The sequence below is a fragment of the Lipotes vexillifer genome, unplaced genomic scaffold (genome assembly GCF_000442215.2).
Source record: "Lipotes vexillifer unplaced genomic scaffold, Lipotes_vexillifer_v1.1 scaffold666, whole genome shotgun sequence".
Lineage (NCBI taxonomy): Eukaryota > Metazoa > Chordata > Mammalia > Artiodactyla > Lipotidae > Lipotes > Lipotes vexillifer.
Genome location: NW_006787408.1, coordinates 3,619,547 through 3,632,176, shown reverse-complemented (window position 1 = coordinate 3,632,176; position 12,630 = coordinate 3,619,547). Strand labels below are relative to the sequence as shown.

Sequence of the window (12,630 nt, the reverse complement as noted above, 5' to 3'; positions counted from 1 at the left end):
AAAAAAAAAAAAAAAAAAAAAAAAAAAAAAATGAGGATCCAACTGTCAACTCTGATGGTGGATCAGCTAAATTACGTTCTGACAATAATGCCCAAGTTACAGGAACATACAGCCTTAAAAAGTGGTCCTGAATGTGTCATTTTTCAGCTATAATTGGAGTGGCTGACACTACGTTAAATAGTTTGTACATATTATATAGACAGTCTAATTTGCATGCATTCCAATTTTTGTGTTTTAAACCAAGAATAAACACCTCCAAACACCAGATTCAGCTTTGCCTTCATGATACGCCCAGACTCAGCTTCTTCCCTCCTCCTGTCCTACAAGATAAACATTTGCCGGTCGGTCATGGAGTCTTTTCCCCCAAATCAACAACACACTAGTATACATAAAATAGATAACCAAGGGACTTCCCTGGCGGCCCAGTGGTTAAGACTCCACACTTCCAGTACAGGGGCCGTGCGTTTGATCCCTGGTCGGGGAACTAAGATTCCACATGCCACGCGGCGTGGCCAAAAATTTTTTTAATTTAAAAAGTAAAATAAAATAGATAACACGGACCTGCTGTATAGCACAGGGAACTCCACTCAATATTCTATAACAACCTATATGGGAAAAGAAACTGAAAAAGAATGGATATATGTATAACTGAATCATTTTGCTGTACACCTGAAACACATTGTAAAATCAACTAGATCCCAATATATAATAAAAATTAAATTTAAAAAAGTACCAATTCTATGATCAGTGAATAACTCACATTACCTCCCTCTTCCCACCCCATTTTCTTAATAAGAGATGCTTCTTGAGACTTAATGGGAACATATTCAACCCTTGGACAATTTCGTATCTTAGAAAAATTATACTTTCAATTGAATTTGGAGGTACCTCCGATGTGCGTTTCCTAACTAAATTAAATTCTAGAACCTGATTTTGAAAGTGCTATTAAGCAGCCCATCCTGGATATTGATGTCAATTTAATAGTTATATCTTCGACTATCTCAAAAGTTCATTTTAACTTCAAACGGCAAGCACATCTAATTTCTTCGTCTAGCTAAAAGAGTGCAATCTTTAAAAACAAAAACTAATTACAACAGACCAAAGAATTTATACATTGCTCCTTCATATGTCAAGCTGGCTTTAGTTTTTCCCTGTTTAAATTATAATCAATACGAATCACCTATATAATCTGTCCAGCACTAAACTCAGTATCGGGGTCATAAAAGGAGAAAGTATAGTGCCAGTCCTCAAAAGAGTTAAAATCTTATGCAGCACAACGCTATACCTGCTCAGAGCACATATTTATGCCTAAACAATGTGCAATTTAAAAGAGACCAATCAGACTTTCTGAACATACTACTCCAGCAGCTATCATCACTTTAAAGCAATTTAAAATTAAGCATTTGGCCTCAGATTTAAGTTGAAAAAACATGAGTTGATTAAACTGCATTATTTTGAAAGTGTAGTGAATTAGGCTGAGCCCTGCTGGTGAGACTACAAAAGACTTTCCACAAAACTTTGGCTAACTGACACTTCACTGCTAGCCAAGACCTTACAAATAAATCAAGAGATGGCAGCCAAGATGTTTATTCCCGAGTAAGAAAAACTGGAATCAAACTACATGTCCAACATTAGGATAATGGTGCGACCTTCCAGGCTATAGATTGTTTTGTACCATTTAAAGCATGCTTTTCAAGACTAAAGGAAGTGGAAAACTCTGGATATTATGTAGGGGGGAAAAATCAAGACATAAAACAATGTGTTTAGGTTTAGGGTAATGTTTAGAGCAATGTCTAAAAGAAAAATATACCCAATTATTAATTACGGTATTCTCTTGAAGTGGTTCCAATATGACTTTTTTTATTTTTATTATTATTTATTTATTTATTTATTTTTTGCGGTACGCGGGCCTCTCACTGTTGTGGCCTCTCCCGTTGCGGAGCACAGGCTCCGGACGCGCAGGCTCATTGGCCATGGCTCATGGGCCCAGCCACTCCATGGCACGTACGATCTTCCCGGACCGGGGCACGAACCCGTGTCCCCTGCATCGGCAGGCGGACTCTCAACCACTCCGCCACCAGGGAAGCCCCAATATGACTTTTTTTTTACTCTTTACGATTATCGATATATCTGGGTTCCCTACAATAAACTTGGCATTATTTATATGATCCTTAAAGAGAAAACATCCACACACCTCGTAGTCAAGGCCCTCCTCCCCGCGCACAGGTGCGTAGCGGCCCCAGAGGCCTCACCGCAGCCGCCAGTCCCCGCCCGAGACCCACATCCGGGGCCCACCGCAGGTGCCCGGGGAGGGGCGGGGCCGCAGGTCGCAGTCGCAGAGTCCCCTCCCGGCCCGGGCAGGTTTCGGCTTCGCCAAACCCCAAGGGCGCAGGGGCCGAAGACGGTGGGCGCGTCGAGGCGGCCGCAGCCGCAGCTACTCTGCTCCCCGCCTGCCCCTCCGCCCCTGCCCCGGTCCATTTCCCGAGAGAGGCGCGCAGAGCGCCAAGAGAGGCTGCTCCCTCCGGCCCGCGCGAGTGGGCGCCTTCCCGCTGCCTCCCACCCGCACAGAGCCTAGGCAGCCCCGCGCCGTCCGTCTCCGGGCGGAGAAGCGCGGCCGCCCGCCCAGTCCCCGCAGGTTACGTCTAGGGCGCCGAGGGCCGCCACCCCTTGGTCCTCCTAACCCCGCAACTCCGCTCCTCACCTTCCTGGGCCGCGGCCACCGCCGCCGTCGCCGCGGCGAGCAGGAGCCCGAACGCAAGGACGTGGGGGGGCGCCATGCTGCGCGCGCCGAGGACAAGGGCGCGAGGGGCTCGAGGCGTACCGGGGGCTCGCGGGAGGACGCGCGGACAGAGTAGGCCGCTGGGAGCCCGCTGGCCGGCGGGAAGGCGCGAGGCCTGGGACGCGCGGCTCGGCGTCGGGAGGACGATAGCGAGGTGCCCCGAGGGCAGGAGCACGGTGTGAGAGGGCCGACGGACTGCGCGCTTTGGACGCTCGGCTGGGCGGAGCAGACCTTCCAGACCTGGCGGCCCCGCCCCCGGCCCCTGCCCGCGGCTGCTCACCTCTGCCGGCCAGTTCTCGGCTATGAGTCACCACTGGGAGGCGGGGGGAGGGAACAGACTCCCCTCCCCTCCCCCACTCGGAACGAGGCCGTTGGGATACCATCCCCTCCCCAGGTGCGCGCCGGGTTCGCCAGGTGCTTGCTCCTGCGGCCGGTGGGGGCGGGGACGGTGGGACCCTGGGTGGCCACGGAGAAGTTTGAAAATACCAAGACTTCCTTTTTACCTGAGGGAGCAAGACTCTGAAACCTCGAAGAAATTGGACCTGGAGGAAAGGGTGAGGGGGCCGGGAGGATACAGGCGGAAAGTAAAATGGAATACAAAGAGAAGCGGAAGACCGTCCCAAGCACAATAAAAAAAAAGACCTTCGAGCTTTACCTGTTCGTTTAATTGTACTCCTTTGAAACTAGAAAAAAAGGAGAATCCCCCTAGCTCTCGGGATGACAAACTCATGTGATCTTTATAATTATTCTCAATAATTCTTTTCTTTTTTTTATAAGCCTTTTTAGCACTTGAAGGTGTTCCCATAGAGCGAAATGCTGGAAACTGAGATTACCAGGGTCGATTAATATTAGAGAACAATGTTGATGAGTACTTCGAAAATAGAAGGAAGTAGAAACGAAGGACAATAATTTATTTCAGTGCAAATGAATTCAGATTACAACACGCTGTTATTACACTCTTAAATGTAGTGACTTGAAGCTTTTAATAATTATTAAAAGTATTAAGTGTTTTTAATGGTATTTTTGTTAGCTGTAATATTATTATGACCTGTTTTTAAGTCTTTTTTTTTTTTCAGTTTAAATCATCGGAGAAAGAGTTCAAAAGAGGAATAGTGAACGGGCAATTTAAAGATTCAACTAAATTTGATTAATTTCTACAAATATATACCAAGTCATGGATTAGGCTTTTATTGAGCAATAATTTAAGTGTGTTGTATCCGCCTATTGCCAGTTGATTAATGTAAATAATAACTTTGTTGCAGTAAATACCAGTATAATGTGAATTTTAGTTGGACGTTAAATAACTTATTTAACTATTTGATTATTGACGTATTAAGGAAATCCTATCAATATTTTAAATCTGTAAATCTGAGCTAGACCTAGTTCTGGAACTTTGTGATCTGTTCAAAAATTTCTTTAAATGAAAAGAATAGTATATCAAGTCAGGAACAACTATCAACCAGATTTTTGTGATCTTCTGCATTTTGGATGTTTTCAGGAAGTTACACACTGCCAGCCCCCAAACTACACACACTTTTCCCAAGAATAAAACTGGTTATTGTGGCTTTATTTGCAAAATGTTTCATTGCCAGTTCTAAATCTGTTACCTACCTAATCAAGAAAAACCTCACCTTTTTATAACTTGACAGCTGTTTATTAAATGGTTCATTTCAATAATGTGAATTGAAAAAACATGATTATTAAATAAATGACAAAACACCACACTAATCCGACTCATAGTATCTGAGTATACATCCAAGGTATTATTTATTTTTATAGCTCTTTAACACCTTCTCAATTTGTCACTGCTCAAAATTGCTCTCATTTTATGCTTTGTGAATCTTTTTTAGTTCCAGTGCCATATTTAAGAACATTTCGTAAAATCTTGGTAAGATTTCCTACCTAAGTATATTCTTCAAATTGTTCTTAAAATTTACAGGTGTTGCTTTTTAATTTTCACAGTAGTCAGTTTGATATATATTTGACTAAGAAAAAATATGACAATACTAAAAATTGTATTTAAACTTTTCTGACCAAACTCTTGCAGTCCGTCAGTTAAGAACCCAATTAAAAAACCAACATCAAAGCTAAAGAATGGATAGAAAAGGAGAGAAACTAGTTAAGAAAAGATATAATGGGTAGTGCAAAGTATTGCTAGGTTAGGGATTTTGGTTGTGACTTTCTCTTGAATGTTAAGAGATACTTCTAAATCAAAAAGATAACATGTTAAATATAAATAGTATTGGAGAAAAGTTAAGTATCATGTTCCTTAAAAAGAAACAATTAGGGGTACTATTTAAGAAAATTACTTATTTAATATTCTATAGTATAGTTTCTTCACATAGATTTTAGAGTATGTGTGTGTGTGTCTGTGTGTAATATGTAAAATTTAATGAAACCTTAAATGGGATGAATGTTATTCTTGCAGATGGCTAGAGGAGAGTGTAATGTGTAAACATTTGCTATAAAGGGCCACTAGTTCTTAAAATTTTAGTTATTTCATGAATAATACATTAGTAGAAAACAAAAGTACATTATATAGAATGAAGAATGAAAGCTCTTTTTGACCACTATTCAGCAAACCCCTCTCTCTCCTAGATAATCCTTGTTAACAGTTTGGTATTCATACTACTTGTTCATTACTTCTCACATATCCTAAAGAACCTGGTTTCATAGGATGTACTCTCTGCAGAGTGGGAGATATTATTTAGTTTGGTTTAGGTTTATAAAAATAGTATGTATATTCAGAGTCCACCTTAATACGTATGCATATGTGTGTATAATTTTTGGTCGGGTGTCATTATGTTTGTGATTAAAGTAAACTTTGTCTCCAAAGCAAAATGCCTAACCCCTACCATGAAAAAACCCTTTTCATATCTTTCTACCCCTGAAATTATTTTATAAAATACAAAGCACCACATAATAAGCACTTAGTATACTATTTAGTACATTAATATCAATATGTACATGCTTATTAAGTGATATCTATTATAATTAAAATAATACAGTAAAGTTTTACTTTTATCAAAGAAATGCATGTACATAGTATAAAAGTCAAGTAGTACTATAAAGTTTAAAATAAAAAATAAGAGCTTCCTTCCTGTCCTGATTCTTGTTCTTCCAGAGGCAACCACTTTCTTAAGGTGTCTTTCATCCCCAGCATATGGTCTGTCTTGGTGAATGTTCCATGTGCACTTGAAAAGAATAACAATTTTGTGAGGTGGAGTGTTCAGGTTGGTTGATGGTATTTTTCAGGTCTTGTAAATTCCTTTTGATTTTGTGTCTACTTCTATGAGTTGTTGAGAGAAGAGATCCAGCCTTAGATTATACCTTTAATGTTTTACTGTACTTGCTTTATCACATAACTATCCATTTATCTACTCATCTGTCTTATTACTTTGATGCATTTCCAAGTCAACTGCAGGCTTCATTACACATTTTTCTCTAACTGCTTCAGTACGTATATCATTATGTAGAGATCAGTGTTTGCTTAGAGGGTTTTTTGGTGTGGTGAAAGAATAAGGAGAAAAAAAGTGTAAGTGTAACATTAAATGAGTTTGACAAATTCATGCACCTGTGATATGGACTCTTATCAAGATAAATATAACCATCATTTTCAGAAAGTTCTATTTTTCTCTTTCAAATCAAATCAAACCCCAATCCTTCCAGATGCAATCCTAATTCTGATTTTTTCCACCATAAATTAGTTTGCCTAGTCTAGCACTTAAGGCCAGCTTCATGGGTATACAACCTGCACGGTCACATAGGACCCCATGCTTAGAAGGGCCCCATACTTGGTATAATGCTCTACTGTAACAATATTGAAATTCTTAATATTTTAATAAGGAACCCATATTTTCATTTTGTACTGGGCCCTGGAAATTACGTAGCCAAGGCAATGAGAGAAATAAGGTAGTAACCTGAGAGACATCAGGGCTCAAGGAAGGGTCTTATTAATCCGAGGGATAATATAACATGTTTCTATGGTGATGGAAATGGTCCAGGAGAGAGGGGAGATTGACGAAATAGGGGAGATGAGGAATAACTAGAGGAGGGACAACATTGAGAAAGGGAGAGAGGAGAGAGGATGGGACCCAGAGTGGAGGGGTAAGCCCTTGAGAAGAGCAGGGACAGGTTTCCTACCGTAACAGAAGGATGGAGGCAGATGCGGATATACTAGCTAATGTGGTGGTGGAGAATGAAACTGTTCTGACCATTTTATTTTATCAAGGAGGTATGAGATGAGGTCACCAGCTGCAAGAAGGGTATGAGGATGAGGAGATATGAGTTATTTTAAATTTTATTTTGAAATAATTTTAGGTTTTATGAAAGAGATGAAAATATGGTATAGAGTTCCCGTATGTCCTTTACCCAGTATCCCCTAGTGTTAGCATCTCACATAACCATAAGAAGTTAACATTGGTACAATATTATTGACTAAACTGTTGACTTTATTGGGAATTTCCCAGTTTTTCCACTAATGATCCTTTACTGTTCCAGGAACCAATCTAAGGTCCCATATTGCATTAAGGCATCATATCTCCTTAGTGTCTACCAATCTGTGACAACTTCTCAGTCTTTCCTTTTCTCTCATGACCTTGACACTTGTGAAGAGTATTTTGTATAGTACAGTTTTGTGGAATGTCCCTCAGTTGGGGTTTGCCTGAGGTTTTCTCATGAGTAGTCAGAGGTTATGTGTTTGGGGGAAGAATGCCACAGAGGTGTTACACACTTCTCATTGAATCATATCGGGGGTGCAAGATATCAACATGATTTATTACTTGGATCATTTGTATAAGGTGGTGTCTGCCAGGTTTTCCCACTGTGAAGTTGCTACATTTCCATTTTCATACTCTATTCATTTGAGTCACTCTATCCAGCCCACACTCAAGGGGAGAGAAGTTAAGTATCACCTCCTGAATGATGAAGTATAAAAGAAACTGTGGACAGATGTTAAAGCCATCAAGGCTTCCCTGGTGGCACAGTGGTTAAGAATCCACCTGCCAATGCAGGGGATGAGGGTTCGAGCCCTGGTCCGGCAAGATCCCACATGCCACGGAGCAACTAAGCCCGTGCGCCACGACTACTGGGACTGCTCTCTAGAGCCCGTGAGCCACAATTACTGAAGCCCACGTGCCTAGAGCCCGTGCTCTGCAACAAGAGAAGCCACTGAAATGAGAAGCCTATGCACTGCAACAAAGAATAGCCCCGCTCGCGGCAAGTAGAGAAAGCCGGTGCAGCAACGAAGACCCAAAGCAGCCAAAAAATAAATAAATTAATTAAATTAATTAATTTTAAAAAACCATCAGAGTTGGGGTTTTTTGTTTGCTTTTTTTTTTTTTTTTTTGGTCGGGGGTGGCCATGCCACGTGGCTTTCGGAATCTTAGTTCCCTGACAAGGGCCCAAACCAGCAGTGAAAGCACCTAGTCCTAACCACAGGACCACCAGGGAGTTCCCTGAAACCATCAGAATTTTAATAGATATTCTGGGGGAGATACTTTGAGGTTATGTAAACATTCTATTGTTCCTTAAAACTTTGCAATGTGGGAGATTTTGAGGAAAAATGGAGAAAGTCATTTTAAAGTGGGAAAGTGAACTTTCCCAGAAAACTTGATAGTATTTGCCAGGCAGTATGCAGTGTTCATTTGAGGTTCATGATCACCAGCAGCTCAAAGTGAAATCTATCAACTACTTTGTGTGATTTCCTCCAGCAATGACCAGCTGCTTGGCTGCAGGCTCTGAGAAGGTAGGAAGTTGGGTTCAAAGAGAATATGGGATATTTCAGGCCAATATGACGGAAGAGAGAAGGACAAGATTGTTAGGGGAGATGTTTGCAGAAGTGGGATGAAAATGCGGGGCCGTGGGACCTAAGCAGGGTTTGGAAGTGAAGACGAGAGGAGAGAAAAGCAGCTGCCAGACGAGGTTGAAGAGCTGTGACAATGGGAGTCCTTGAGTAAGTGATCTGGAAGGACAGGAGGTGATAGGAGGGACTTCAAAGGAGCTGGATGTTTAGCAGGAGGAGAGGAAAGAAATAATTTGGAAATGGCAGGCAGCACACCTACTATACCCCCTGGCCCTTAGGTGCCTGGGACATGAGTACCTCCTACCTGAGAGGGCTGCTAGGGAGATGGGATAATCAAGGACCACCAGTTTCACTTACTGCCAGGAGATGGAGGGGATGTTCAAAGAAGAGGAGGTTACCGGGATGTTTGATGGGGACGGATCTGGAGTTGCAAAGGGCACAGTGGAAGAGTTCAGGGAGGGCAGGGAAGGGTTGGATCAGATTAGGTGATGAACTCAGGGATTCTGGGATGAGTGTCCGGGTGTTGATGCTGGGTCTCCTAGAGGGCTTGTTTTCCTGGCAGTGACTGAGGCAAATGAGATATAAAGCATGACAGGATTAACCTGATAGGCTCTTGGAGGGAGATGGGAAATCAGCCTGAGATGTGTGGATTTTGGATAGTTAGTAGGAAGGTCCAGGAGCTTCAGGATGACAGCCCACGCCCACAGAGTGTAGTGGTGGTGACAGTCTTATGGAGAGGGGTGGCTGTGGTCTCTTGGGAGAGTATGGTAACAAAGGGGCTATGGAGTGACCGGTCTTTGCTCATAACCACCTGAATGATTGAGTCATGATCATTAACGAATATTGGGCATTTACTTTGTGTATGAGTTAACTCAACAGTGTAAAAAGAATACAGTGTTCTTAAAGACAGCTGAGAGAGGAATCAGTTGGTTCCAGAAATTGTATTCTGACCTAGACAGAAGGAAATAAGAGTGTAACAAACAGAGATGGACCTTAACCTTTGCCTTATCAGTATCAGAGAGGGGTGGGGTCTTTCCGGTGGGTCATTTATGGTGTTGGCAACAGCCTTGATGAAACCTGAGAGCTTGTCTCAGTGTTCATGTTTAATGACATCTCCAAAGCAACCAAGTATACATACACGATTGTAAGGAAGTTCCCTCTCCTGGTAACTAGACAGGGCCCAGCAAGATGGTGGCCCCGGGTTCTCATGTTGCTGGTTGAGAATGAATGCATTGGAAGTTTACAAAGCATGATAAGGAAACAACAAAGGATAAAAATGCACACTTAGATTGCTTTCCTTTCTGGAATTATCTGTATGTCCCAATAGGGACTCCTGAGATGTCCCTAGAAAATCAAGATGTGTGATAAGAATGAACTAAATGTCACAAACTTAATTTCATTGGTACTCCTACTCAGGATGAGTGAATTACCAAGTGTCACAGTCCAGCTGAACCACATACAACACACATCACTGCATATAGTACTGACTCAGAATGTACTCGGTTTGATAATGTTCCAGGGAGTCTGGGCTGTCCCCTGTCCTAGTGCTAAGGATCAGCAGTCACTGAGGACCGAGTAAGAGGGAGAATGATTGCCTTGAACTGGTAGAAGGAAGTGAGAGGAGGAAATAAATAATGTGGATAGAGGAGGGGGGAGGGAGGGCATGTCATCTCTCTGTTGGTTCCCTATTTGTAAAAAAAAAAAAAAAAAGAAGGGGAACTTCCAGGAGTTTGTAGGGAAGTCTTGTGATAAAGTAATGACTACATTATCATTTCCACAAAAGATTTATTAGGTGAACAAGCAGCAGGTTATAATAGGGGTGGTGTGATGATGGTGATGACACAAAGTCCTGTAGAGAACAAACCTACAGTTAGCATTTTCCCCTGTGGTCAGCTGCTGACAGAACTTGCTGGAACACAGCTAGGAGCTAATGCGTGGTGAGTTGAGTCACTTACACAGTTGGAGTACTGTTAGGGACCAATTTTTATCTCCTCTTTGGTCAAAAAGACAGCCCAGAAAAAATAGCATGCGGGTCCAAATGCTGCAAATAGTTCAAAGAATATCTCAGACTGATGAAGCGTTAGTAAGCCATGTGAACATGGAGGACATCACACTCTGCTTCTATCCTTAGGTCCAAAAGGCTTTGTAGGAGAAAGCTGCAGGTGTGTTGAATGGAGATCGCTAACCAGTGGAATTTCACAAGTATAGATAAGGACACAGCCGTAGCTCAGCTTATATGCCATCCTAGTTCACCCCGTAGAAATAGGTCCATCTGAAAGCATAGGTAAATTCATTTGGAGGCATAAAGTGGGGGCAAAAATGTGAAAGTTGGCCAATGAGTAAGCCTTAAGGGGATCCAAAATTACCTAATGATATTTCAGAACCAGTTGGCGGGGAGGGGAGGGGAGATTAAAATGATTCAGAACCAACTGGAGGGGAGGTTAAAATGATTCTGTTTTAATCGACAATCAAACTGTGGGTCTCCATTCTGCTTCTGTGGAGATCCTGTTTCAGTAAGACAGAATTCTTAGGGTTCTCAGGCGATGAGTTTCCAGCTTCAGTGGCGAGACATATACCCACATCGATAACTCCAGTGTGTAGAATTAATAGGATCTGGATTGGTCTGGCTACTACCCAGTTCTAGATCATTGTAAATGTTAATGAAACAGGCTGTTTTCTCTTTTTCAGCTTAATTTTTTGGATTCTTCTTACCCTCAAAAGTTTTCAGAGGCTTATTTGGCTCCTGGTCAGAAATCTTCCTTAGTGGTTTCTTAATTTAGCTGACCATTTAGAAAGGAAGAGAAGAGAAAATGAACATTCAGTACGCACTCACAAGGTGCGTTCTTCACATTATCTTATTTAATCTTCACAGAGACTGTATCACTTATTTCCATTTTACAAGTGAGAGAACTGGTTAAACAAAGTTAAGTAATGCCCAAAATCTCCTTAGTGAATGGTGATGCTACAGCTTGACCCTAGGTCTGTGACACCAAAACCTATATTCTTTCCCCACGCCATGTAGCTTCAGTGCTATCAACCCCAAAGCTTATGTCTTGGTTGTCAGAACTTAGAGAAATAAACATTTGTGTATCAGATAAGCTCGGGCACTTAATAACTTTGGATTAATTCTCAAAGGAGCTTGTAGTTAGGTGTTCATCTTTACAGGGGGCCTTCATTCTTTAAAATAGGATGTCATACTTTCTGAGAGGGTACACAATATTCCGTACTTTGCTTATTTCTTGTAAAAACACCCATAAGAATGAACATAATAAAACATCCAAGCCCTTACAACCATTGGAACCTTCCCTGTCTGCTTCCTGCTGGGGGCTGGTAGAGGAGAGAGGACCCTGTTTGTTAGCCAGGATCTTTCCACTGACTTTGGGAGGCTGCCGACTTCTGACTCCTACCCCACCCTAGCAGGAAACTTATAGAAAAAAAAAAATTGGAATTATATGTGCGGAGGCACTTGAGCATAGGTATGTTGCACATGGGCATGTATGTTTATGTACACATGGCTGAGAATTCAGAAGCTATATTGGTTGTGGGTCAAGGGCCACACCACATCGACCCATCTCCCCATGACTCTTGAGGGCTTGAGTTAATAAAGCCCCCTGATTCCCTCCTAAATTGTTTCTCCTCTGCTCTTCTGCTTTGGTTCTCTTTGCAATTACAACGAAATCAGCACTTATTTCTGAAAGTAGAACAGCCTGCAAAGAGCACTGACCCAGCTTCTAGTCACCACTCAGACAACGCTCTGGCTCTGAGTGTACCCTTGGACCAGTCATTTGTGCCTCTTGGTCAGATGGGATTTCACTCTGATACTTGGTTCATACCCAGCAGCGCTGTGTTAGTTTGCGAAGGCTCTATGCTATAGCTCCATTCGGGAGATGCACTCTGGCCCAGTTAGGCATTCCCGGCCCCACCCCACAGGTGCCCAGCCCAGTGGACTCCTGCCCTATGCTCCACCCCTCCTCTGTCACAGACGTGGTTGGGGTACGCCATGTAATCTGCACCCCAAAGTTGGATGCTACATTCTCTGACTCTTTCC

General features: G+C 42.4%; 1 protein-coding gene and 1 pseudogene across 1 annotated transcript in view; one reads left to right on the top strand and one right to left on the bottom strand.

Moving 5' to 3' along the window:
- The window catches only part of EPCAM (epithelial cell adhesion molecule), an 11,302-nt gene extending 8,323 nt beyond the window's left edge, over nt 1-2,979 (bottom strand). The window contains exon 1 of the mRNA XM_007459975.1: nt 2,702-2,979. Coding sequence (XP_007460037.1) covers nt 2,702-2,777 — 76 coding nt within the window. The 5' untranslated portion in view covers nt 2,778-2,979. The remainder of the gene's footprint in view (nt 1-2,701) is intronic.
- An 8,413-nt stretch (nt 2,980-11,392) lies between these two features.
- LOC103069749 (40S ribosomal protein S20 pseudogene) overlaps nt 11,393-12,630 on the top strand; it is a 3,816-nt pseudogene continuing 2,578 nt past the window's right edge.